This window comes from Schistocerca americana, chromosome 1 (genome assembly GCF_021461395.2).
Source record: "Schistocerca americana isolate TAMUIC-IGC-003095 chromosome 1, iqSchAmer2.1, whole genome shotgun sequence".
Lineage (NCBI taxonomy): Eukaryota > Metazoa > Arthropoda > Insecta > Orthoptera > Acrididae > Schistocerca > Schistocerca americana.
Window position 1 is genome coordinate 822,822,801 of NC_060119.1, and position 12,148 is coordinate 822,834,948.

Sequence of the window (12,148 nt, forward strand, 5' to 3'; positions counted from 1 at the left end):
TACACTGAGGCATGTGGCTAAAACCTCAAATTAAGAAAGGCACTTTTGACAGTAATGTTTCTAAACAAATGGTTTAACTTCACATCAGTTACCCTTCTGCTGAACCCAGTTTAAATATTCTTTAAGTACTTTACTCGTCTCTACAGGCTGCACTGCTTGCCCAGTTTCGAACAGTTAATTTGACAATCAGTGCATACTTTCTTCATTTGTGTTTTACAGTGCTCTTTGAATAACTGCATTTAATTATCACACTCATTTTCCAGCATTCTGACATCTCATTTTCAGATATCTTCTGGAGATTGCATTCTATTTTCAAACTGCAGAAATTGCTGTTCAAGTTGACCTGTACTTTGACTAAACTCAGTTATCAAATATGTGAGTTGCTTTCCACTTCTGTGATACCTGGCTAAAGTGTGACAGCCGCCAACCCCACACTCCCCCCAATACTGATTGGTGAGACAAGACTGATCTGTAGTGTCTGTAATGTAGCGAACAGCATAAGTTATGGTTGTGAGATGAGAAAGGCAAAAAATGAGAATGCAAAGTAACGGTTGTAGTACCGTAAGGTAGTGAACTAATTCGCATAATATTAAATTTCTGGTTACTTTTTCTCAACGTTTGTACTACAGTAACACAAACTTTTTTCTGTCCTCTTTCCAATTTCTCATTGGATATTTTCATGTTCGCTCCATATAAAATACTACCGGCACCAATATTTCCTTCTCCCTGCTGTGACACAGACTGAACACTTTATTCCAACATGGTACCATGTGAATGGTCTGCCTTGGAATCACACTGTTAGGCCTACCCTTAATACTCAGCTTTCTTTCTGTACTTAAATACGATGCCGATATTTATCCGTTTCAATTAATTCAGTTTACCTTTTTACATTAGACAACAGCACGATTACCGGTATTACACAAACAGTAAGGGGTAGCTACAAAACTAATAGTTCTGATTCTCACCTCTATGTCCTACTGAGAACTGTCCTTTTCCTTTGGTTTCCTGTTAACGATTATTGCCGTTAGTTGTCGACCACTTTGATAGCTGCGTGAACTTCTAAAATCTTCAATTGTTCAGTTTTCCCTGGAAAATTGGGCACGGGTGGTGATTGGGTTCATCGCAGATTAAACACACACACACACACACACACACACATTTCAGCCACGGATTGTTTTGTTCACTGGTATAAGTGTCTGTAAGTTTTATTTTCTAGTGACGACATTTATTTACCTGGCATCTTTTGAGTTGCTGGGCTAGTTGCGTCTCGTTTGTCTTCATGTGGGACTGCTGCATCACTTAGTAACGCTGAATAGTCTAATATATTCTTATTTAGTTGGAGCTAGTTATTGCAATTCCAATAGTATACAAATATTTTGTTCCTTGAACGTTTTTTGTAAAATCCGACATTCATCCTCTTCCGTTGGCCCGCAACAGAACAATCATTATTATAGACAGTCAGATATTTACACACATGTAATCTGAGAGTTTATTGTTCCACATTGGCATATTCCAGTAAGAAAATGTAATCAATCCATAGAGTAGGAATATCTATTGAGTGAGCATTCGGAAGTACAGAATAGGATTTTTTTTCGCAACACAAGGGCCCCACTCACGCACCAATTGATCAGCCGACAGTCCAACAGATCTTACATGTATAGGCTTGTTAGGCTGTGATTACATTCGCTCCGATATCGGTGGATTCCGCCTACGACCGACATCAGCCGGAGACGGTCGACCTTTTCAAATCAGTATTCTACTACGTGCGCAGTCGCACTATAAGTGAAGATATAGTGTGTGTTAGCTCCGCAAATGTGAACAAAAACAGTGGTAAAAAGTGTGCAAAATGTAAAAAACAAAACATTTACAGTGAAGAGAAATGTGTTACATGCCACATGATTGTAAAAATATCAGAAGAAAGGATGGGAAAATCGACAAATTTCGTTAACGCAATCGCGAGTATAGCGTCCACATCGTCTTCCGGTCAACCTCGTGGTGAACATTATCGTGTATACTCAGACAAATGCTACTGCAACAAGCGAGCGGCGAAAGGTATTATGTGTGTTAAATGCAAAACTTTACACCATTACAGTTGTGCAAGTGCTAATCCGAAACAAAAATTCCGGGCTTGTCGAGAATGTTATGTAGACGACATTGAAAAAAAATTGATCAGTGCAGAATGCGAAAGTGAAGTGATTGCAACGTTGCTAACTGAGATCGGCATTTTAAAACGTAAATATGAGGCCTTAACACAAGAAGACCTACAGCCTGATATATTAAAATATAAAAGCGAACTGCAAGAAGCAAAAATAATAAGAAGTTCATTAACTAACGAACTACAAAGACAGGCCTCACATAGAAAACACTCAGAGATCGAGGAATTTCAACAGAAAATGCATACCAGCGAAGCGAAAATCTGTGCCCAAGTGAAATATTTGTCTCCAAGAATAAATAATAAATCTTCACGAAATCTCTCTGAGTTAAATATCTACTCAGATAGCCACGGACGCGGACTGGCGGAAGTACTACGAAACCATTACGATCTGAAAGTATGCAGTCTTGTGAAACCAGGAGCACCAATGCGGGAAATTATTAGGGACGTTTTACTGGACAAACAAGACAACAAAAATCGTCATGTTGTATTAATTGGAGGAGCAAATGACTTGTATTGTAACGAATTAGCTAATTCTATTATCAGTCTCAAAAGTGCCCTCAGTTCGATAGAAAGCCAATAAGTAACTGTTATTGGTATACCACATAGGCATGACCTCATATCTGCTTCATGTGTGAACGCCGAAATTAAGGAAGCAAATAAACAGATACAAACAGCGTGTAGAGTGTACCCAAACATAAGATTTATGTCAATCGATTTCTTGGATAGATGCAGCTTTACAAAACATGGCATGCACCTGAATAGAAGAGGCAAGTCATCTCTGTGCAAAGCAATTTACGAAACGTTAGAACCATATAAAAAGCAAAGTATCTATGAGTCAGTACCAGCCATTGTAATGAACTACCAATACATTACTGGAAGCAACCATGGAGGAAGTGAATCTGTCTTGGAGACAACAACTAAAGCAGCTGCAGAACCACAAATTGCTACAGCATCACGATCAAATTCAGTAACAACTGCAGCACCAGCAAAACCAGAAACATCTGAACCAGCTCAAGCAACAAGACCAATAACAGCAGCAGCACAAGCAACAGAAGCAGAAATGGTGTCAACAACTGTAGCAGTTCCACTACAGTCACTGGCAGAAAAGAGGCAGGAAACCACAGGCATCATCAATTACAGGGCAAAACCAACAGATACTACAACAACAGATCCACCACCAACAGAAATAGTGCCAATAAAAGAATCAAAGGCAGCAACAGCACGAAGAATCCTGTCAGCACCACCACCACATCCACTACCACCACCACCTCCGGCCACAGAAGCACCAGCAGCAACAACAGCAGCAGCAACTGAACCAACAACAACAGTAGCAGCAGCAACAAAACCATCAACAACAGTTGCAGCAACACAACACTGCCTAAGGAGGAATCAAAGACAAGGTACATCTACATCATTAAATAAGGATTTTTTATGGCTTCAGACAAAGAAATGGAAAAGATTGTGACAAATAAGCAAGAAAATTTGCAGATAAGTCACAACTACTATGGAAAAAGCAGCACATTACCAGGCAATGATAAAAGAAAAAATAATTGCAAAACAGTCAGGATAATGTGTCAGAATATTCAATGCCTCAGAAACAAAGCACTAGATCTATAAGTAGCTTTAAATAATCTTGCTGATGTCTCTTGTATTTGTTTATCTGAACACTGGTGCAAGGCTAGTGAATTAAGTCTCATAAATATAAGCAAGTTTAATTTAACAACACATTATTGCCGAATTGTTTTTAAAAATGGTGGGGTATGCATTTACTCTAGAGTAGGACTGCAGTTCAAAGTGAAAACAGAATTGGACCATCTAAATATAGAAAAACATTTTGAATCATGTGCCATAGAGTTAAAAACTGAGGAGAAGAGTGAAAAACTAGTTGTCATTACAGTATATAGATCTCCACTGGGTGACAAAAACATATTCTTCAAAAAAATAGAAGCAGCATTAAACACTTTTTATAGTAATGAAGTGAAATTATTTTTATGTGGAGATTTTAATATTAAACTGTTAATTGAAAGTGATGAAAAAAGACAGCTTTTGAGTATACTCAGCAGCTTCCACATGAAACCACTCTTTACAGATGCCACCAGAATAACAGAACTGTCATCTTCTCTTTTAGACAATATTTTCTCAAATATGGAGAATGGTATCACTGAGCCACTAAACGTAAACTTAGGTCTTTCGGATCACAATACACTATTAATATACATAAATTACTCTATCCCCAAGGCAGTAAATTATAAGTGGGGATACAAAAGGCACTTCTATGCAGATTAGTAAATACTTTCATCCAGTTGCTAGCTAATGAAACCTGGGAAGATGTCTTTGCACAAACAACAACCGAGGAATCTTTCAATGCTTTTTCTAGTACATTCATGTCCCTATTTGAGATGTGTTTCCCAAAAAAGCTCACAAAGATCAATGTCATGCCTAGGAACACAAGCCAGTGGATAACACCTGCTATTAGAGTATCTAGTCAAACACTAAAACATATCAGTCAACTCAAAAAAGATAACAAAGATGAACACTTCACAGATTATGTTAAGACATACAAGAAAATTTACAGGAAGGCGATAAAAAAGCCAAGACAGTGCACAATGACAGTGTAATTGCTGGGTCAGCAAACAAATCGAAAGCTATATGGAATGTAGTAAAAAAAGAAATAGGCCCAAGCAAAAATGTTAGAAATCCAGATGACATTGTTTTAAAAGATGATCAAGGTGTGCTAGTCAGAAATCGTACTTTAGCAAATTACATTAATGACTACTTCATAAATAGTCCAATCAATCTGCATAAAAATTGTTCTAAGATTAGTAGAACATCAATCCCAGAAGAACAAAGTGTTAATTCATTATTGCTACCTCCCACAAACAAATTGGAAGTTAATCGAATAATAAAAACAATGAAGAATAAAATGTCCTCAGGGATTGACGAGATACCTTGCTCAGTCATGATGAGATGTGCTAGTGTCATATCAGACCCACTCTCACACATCATAAACATATCAATTTCAGAAGGTGTCTTTCCACAACGATTAAAAATTGCAAAAGTAAAACCATTGTATAAAAAGGGCAATATACATGAAGTGGGAAACTATAGACCAATAGCTTTATTATCGGTATTTTCAAAAGTAATAGAGACAGTCATGAAAAACAGAATTACAAATTACCTCGAGAAATTCAATCTATTGTCTGTAAACCAACACAGCTTTCGCAAAGGAATGAGTACAGAGTCAGCCATCACCCAATTCATTGAAAATATTGTAACGGGGCTAGATAAGAACAACAGTACAATAGGAATAAATTTGGACCTCTCAAAGGCATTCGATACTGTCCAACATGATATCCTGCTAGACAAATTAGAATATGTCGGTATATGAGGAGTAGCTAAAAAGTGGTTTCAGTCATATCTCCATAATAGGAAACAGGTAGTAGAAATTGCAACAACAAACAGTAAAAACCAAAGTACTGTTTACAGATCGGATATTCAGACTGTGCCAATAGGGGTACCACAGGGGAGTGTTCTAGGACCTCTACTATTTCTTCTTTACATAAATGATATCAAGATTACAGTAAATGGTATTCATATAGCCCTGTTTGCGGATGACACAAACATTGTAGTAACTGACATAAACTGGGTATTGCCAACATCTGCAACCAGAGTTATACAATATTTGCAAAATTGGTTTGAAGTGAACAAATTAACCATAAATATCTCGAAAACTAATTATATCCATTACAGGAAAGCAAAGTCACACTCTGATCTAGATCTCAGAATACAAAATAAAGAAATTGTGAGAGTTGCTACCACAAAATTCTTAGGTGTACATATACATGAAAATTTAGACTGGAAATCCCATATCCTGTATCTCTCGCATAAGTTAAGCTCTGCTTGCTTTGCTTTACGCGTTATTAGCTTTGTATGTAGTAGGGAATGTAGCAGAGCTGTTTACTTTGCTTATATACATTCTGCTATTACCTATGGCCTCATCTTCTGGGGTCATAGTAAGAAAAATCTCAAAACCATCTTCACTCTACAAAAACGAGCTGTTAGAATAATTACCAACAGTTCAAGGCTAACTCCTTCAAAGCAATTATTTAAACAGCTGAATATTCTACCCCTACCATGCCTCTATATACAGAAAAGCGTAATTAATGTAAAACGAAATATTAACAATTTCCAATCCAACTCGGATCTACATACTTGCAACACAAGAAAGTGCAATGACATTCATATAAAAAGAGTTATCAAGGCTTTGGCGCAGAAACAAACAAACATACAAGGAAGCAGATTGTATAACAAACTACCGGTAAAGATAAAAGAAATAAAAAATTGTCTTCATTTAAAGAAGCAGTATTCAAATTTTTAATGACCAACTGCTATTATAGTGTAAAAGAATACCTGGAATAGCTTTATACTAAACAATTATATTTATGTACTCTGTGCCAACAGTAATTTTTATCTGACTGTTGCTATGATCTAAATAAATAATATGTACAAAAGTGCTAGAATTGTATGTGTTATATCTAAATATCAACTGTGTATTCCATGTAAAAAGTCTTTCTCATACATCAATGTAAATAATCAAAGCTGTACATGCTATTTCAATGTGGTCTGATGTTATGTAGTCTACTATGCACATCTGTATTTTGTATAGTATTGTTCACCCTATATGTGTGTGTGTGTGTATATATGTATTTTTTGACGAAATCCATGCAATGTAAATTGTCTCTGGATGAATAAACTACAGCTACTACTACTACTGCTTCTGCTAGCCGATCTTATCTCCCGATCGTAAGACTCCGGACGACAATCGGTGGAACTCAGATCAATTCGTTTCCTTCGGTCAAATCGACCGACGTTCGCGTGAGAAACTGGAAAGTTTAGTCCAAGAAGGAGCGAGTTTGTGGTATCCCAAGGATGACATTATCATAATCGGGATATATTTCGAAATCTATGGACTGAAATCGCAGGTTTATTCAAAACCTCAAGCAGGCAAAATCTTTACTGGAAACTTTAGGCATAGGTCAACTTCAAAAAATAATTTCATCAAGTGAAGCGGGTGGCGTGCCTTACATGCTTATAGCTACTGTAACGGATCTTTTATGTGGTAGGTCATCATCAGTTGTCTACAAATTATTATTACTGCTTACTGGCGTTTTATACCAGTAGGGTAGTGATTCTGTTAATATGAAGTGGTTTGCAAATTTGGTACGGTACCAGTACGTATTTCCCTTTTTAAGCGCTGCAGGTTATCAGAGTATCTGGTGCTACACTTTATGCTTGTCTTTCACTCGTGTGGTAAACGACAGTCATTGAAGGTTAATAGACGTACGTCTGCACAACTTTAAGCAAATACAGCTAAACAGACGTTTATAACTTGCTTTTCAAGGTCACCACGAATTATCTCGAGTGTAACAGAACGTTTCTCTCGTCATCTCATATATTCATAAAACTTATCTGATTATTCCGATAACTGAGGGCAGAGTGCATAGTACTCGCCACGTTCTTTACTAAACAGGAAAGCCCATTCACATGCATTTGGCGTCTGTTTAATACCAGAAGTGGCTATGCAGCACTCGTATCCAAACACAGAGGGGTCAAGGTATCCATCCCACCCTAAGAGGTCAAAATCATACCTACTTCGTACGTAGAATAGATGCTAACGTAAACTGACCTCCTTTGACCTTGCCAAAAACTGACGAAGGAAACTGGAGACACTATGACCACGCTATCGGCCGACCTCTTGCGACTGTCTGGCGACAGTTGTTGGCGACACTGTGAATGCAGCCTTAGCCGAGCGACGATACACACAGATGATACACCTTTGCCACCTTTAAAAGAATTGTGAGGTTTGTCGTTGACTTAGTACCGATAGATCAAGAGACTGTTACTACAGCAGACCTACTGCTGTGATTGGAGAATAATTCATAGGAGAAAGAATCTTTGTGAGTATGGTAATTAATAAAATGTTAGTAATAAAAACTAACTTACTTATGAGAATCCTTCCAATTTAATGAAATTCAAATAAGGTTCACAGATATTGTGCGCGATACACTCTTAAATGTATTCAACACTACCGTACTCTATATTCACATGACATTTAGCTTTGTAAGTTATGGACAGTAAGGGTTTACTGCTTTTCACACTTTACGCAAAACATTGTCCTTGCTTTTTGACGAGAAAATTCATCAACAACATCACAAAATTCAGTTTTGAAACCACGTCGTGTTTCACTGAAAACATGGCAAGAGAAGACAGGGGTTCTTGTCAGATGCTGCTCCTGAAATAATTCTTCATCAGCTTCAAACGTGAAAATCTCCTTTCAGAGGAGGCGACGGTCACTGACGCGGTTAGCCAAGTTTTGTAGGCAACATAAATGTTGGGAAATGGAATTCCAATTTCATTTAAGTATTTCAATGTTAACACGGGAGTTTTCATATCCTTGTGCGCCATTTCTCTGAGCGCCTTGATTTTTGTCAATAGTTCTGATGCAACAATGTCTGTTGAACATCCGCCATTTATGTTAACGCTTAGCTGTTTCTCAAGTTTTTCACATAGCATTTTCAGTTCTTCGTATTTTATAGACCTGAAGTTTTCTAAAGAGCTTTCGGAAGACTTAGCCAGTTGCCCAAACCTTTCTTTCGGACTTCTTAATGCTGTGTAAACGACAGAGGAGAAAAAATCAGTTCTGTATTTCTCGTCTGGAAGTTGTGTTCTGTAAACCATGTTGTCACTTTCATAACTAAACTGATTTATCTTCTTGGAAAGTCTGTTTCCTTGAAGTTTTTGTTCAGTCTGTAAACTTTTAGCTGCTACTTTCGCAGTTATCTGCGCGTTAAGAAAACCTTCTTCACGGGAATTCTTCATAAACTTCACTAAACTTTCGAGAGATTTAGTTGCTTTTTCACGTGCATGTTTTTTGCTTGAAGTGCTTTACTTGCTGCGATAACATTAAAGATACATATGACAACGCCTTGTAACAGAACAACACAGTGCCCACATGTAAATTTTTTCCTGCTATATTAACTATGTGCATTTAAATGAAGTCTATAAATACCGGTATGTTGTATATATTATTGTGATGTTAACAGGTTTTAATAATTTCCTGCCGGCCGAAGTGGCCGTGCGGTTAAAGGCGCTGCAGTCTGGAACCGCAAGACCGCTACGGTCGCAGGTTCGAATCCTGCCTCGGGCATGGATGTTTGTGATGTCCTTAGGTTAGTTAGGTTTAACTAGTTCTAAGTTCTAGGGGACTAATGACCTCAGCAGTTGAGTCCCATAGTGCTCAGAGCCATTTGAACCAATAATTTCCTGTGTGCAAAATAACCAGTGGAAACAACTACCTGACAGAATCCTCTCCATATCCAGAACTAACCGGGTTTGTCATTAATGAACTGAAAGTATGTCCGACTGCTTAGCTAAATGTGCTTGTCTCCAATGCAGCCGGCTCGGGTTCGATTCCCGGCCGGGATGGAGATTTTCTCCGCTCGTGGACTGGGTGTCATTTCATCCTCATCACCGGCCCACGAGTCGCCCATTGTGGGGCCGAATGAAGACTCATACTTGCCTGCCGAACTTCCCGGATGAGGCCTCCCGGCCAACAATGCCATATGGTCATTTCATTTCTTTTTAGATTTGCTAATGAAGTGCTGATTAGTGATAAGTAATTTGACAAAACAGTATATTTAACAATACTTCATGTTCAGGCAGTTTTGATGAGAACTAATTTATGTAACAATTAAGTCAAAGTAGCGAACTCTGTAATCAATTTGAAAACCAGTTATTAATGTAGAACAGTCAATTTAAATACTGAAATTATTCTTTTCGAAAAGTTTATCTTTTGCAAAACAGTTTAATAGCAGTTAGCATTATGGTGAGAAACGCAGTTCAGTTGTTACGTGACTGGTAGTGTACAGAACTAGTAATTAATTTCATGACGTAGTTGCAACTTTTCTTTTGCCCATGACTGAAATTTTTGTGGCTGGTCACTGTGTTTTGATAATGAGAGCGAGTCAGGGCCTTTGCGAATGTTCACGCCTGCCAACATGCTACAATATTAAGATAATTTAATTTCAAAGTCAAGAGTTTTAACCTTTGATTTACAGTAATTTCCAAACAGAGTCAAAATTAGTTCATCATTTCGGACCAAAATTCCACTAGCTAGTTTCCACATTATTTTGTGCATTTTTTGTTTTTGTGATAGTTACTGAGCGATGTAAATCGCACAATAACAATCAAGTTATGACAGCACCTGACTTCTTCCGGGTAATTCATTCATTTCGGATTCAATGCGTTATCCCAAATGAATATCAAACCATCAACAACACGGTAATTCTTTAGTTAGTTCACAGTAAGCGAGTGTGCTTCGCTCTTATGTTTTCGATTCATCAGTGCTATTGCTCACTTCAAGACGGGCATATCTTACTTCTCTTCTGCTACCTTATAGCTTTGACACTCTCCACTCCACTTTCCCATCGAGTATCTGAAAACTTCTTCACTGTTAAAGTTCGTATCTGTTCAATAAGATTTCCTACCAAAAAATACGATTGCTTTTGCTGTAGATTTTGCTGCATATGATGACACAAGAGCCGGCCGAAGTGGCCGTGCGGTTCTAGGCGCTGCAGTCTGGAACCGCGAGACCGCTACGATCGCAGGTTCGAATCCTTAGGTTAGATTTAACTAGTTCTAACTTCTAGGGGACTAATGACCTCAGAAGTTGAGCCCCATAGTGCTCAGCGCCATTTTTTTTATGACACAAGATTAAGACTGTGGCTAGCTCAAGGCATATAAAATTCTGTTGGATTAGGCTACACTTTAGGATTCGGGCATTAGCACCACTTCGACTACCATTCATGTTTGCGCCACATAGTAATTTTGCCCTGTTCAGTCATGAATATCAAGACCTAGTCGATCTAGTTTCAACAAAAGGGTTTCAATTAAACTTCCTCCTATTGTTGAAGTGACGTTAATAAAGTAGAGGTAGCGTTCCTCTTCAGTCACTGCATCTTCTGATAAGTTTGCAAACCTTACAATCAATGTAATTTGTTCATTGTGGCTTGTATCAGGAGTAAAATCAAGTATACTGAAAAATATTTGCTTTCTTTTACAAAATAAAGATGCTGTTTCTTACTTTATTGGATAGCAAATTTATGAGTTCATTTTGAATATTTTTTCCAAGATAGGCCTAATGGTCATGAATTTCTTGAGTTTTTACCCGTCGTAAATGTTCCTGCAAAGCAGGGTTAAATTCTGCTATCATTTCAATCAAACCAAGAAAATTACCATTATTATTTCGGTAGAGCTTGTCGCTGGTTCCTCTTACGGACATCTTATGCTGAGCGACGTACCTGACGGCGATTATAATTCTCTTTAGACGCTGACGCAAATTCTCCATCTCTTTTTCCAGCAGTTCAAGGTCAGTTCGATCAATAGCACTTTTTGTGTCTACTGTATCATATATTCTAACCGTTTTTGTACACTCAGTGTGGTTAAATGATTGTTCATACTCTTGAAGCCGATTTCCTAAATGAACCCAATCACAGAGTCCATCACTTGACAGCTTGTTTGAACGAGATGCAAATAGTTTACAAAAATCTTTACCGGCAGATTTCGAATACGCAAGCCATTTTCGGTCCCTTTTTTCTTCATTGGTCATAGTTCTAAAATGAGTTGAAAGTTTCCTCTGTTATCATTTAAAGGATAATCAAAATTCACAATTTTAGTGGGACCTTTCTGTAAAATTTCATCTATCATGGATGATGCTAAGTGCCCGGGGTGCAGATTTGTGATTTTTTTCACAGTCGCTACGAGAAGCCCTGATTGAATGTGGGATAGCAGAAGGATCGCATCCAAATACTTCGTCTTCATTTTTATCTAAAGCATCACATGATCGGAGGCTACTGTCAATGCCATAGCCGTTTAAGCATATTTCAGTTTGCTCTGAATTTGTGAAGAAGTTAATTTAAGAAACTTCTCGAAATC

At 37.8% G+C, this 12,148-nt stretch overlaps 1 protein-coding gene across 1 annotated transcript; it reads right to left on the reverse strand.

Moving 5' to 3' along the window:
* Window positions 1–11,351: 11,351 nt before the first annotated feature.
* LOC124594438 lies at window positions 11,352–11,822 on the reverse strand. Its single transcript, XM_047132816.1, has one exon. It carries the CDS (start codon window positions 11,820–11,822, stop codon window positions 11,352–11,354), a length of 471 nt encoding a protein of 156 aa, XP_046988772.1.
* Between the last annotated feature and the right edge of the window lie 326 nt (window positions 11,823–12,148).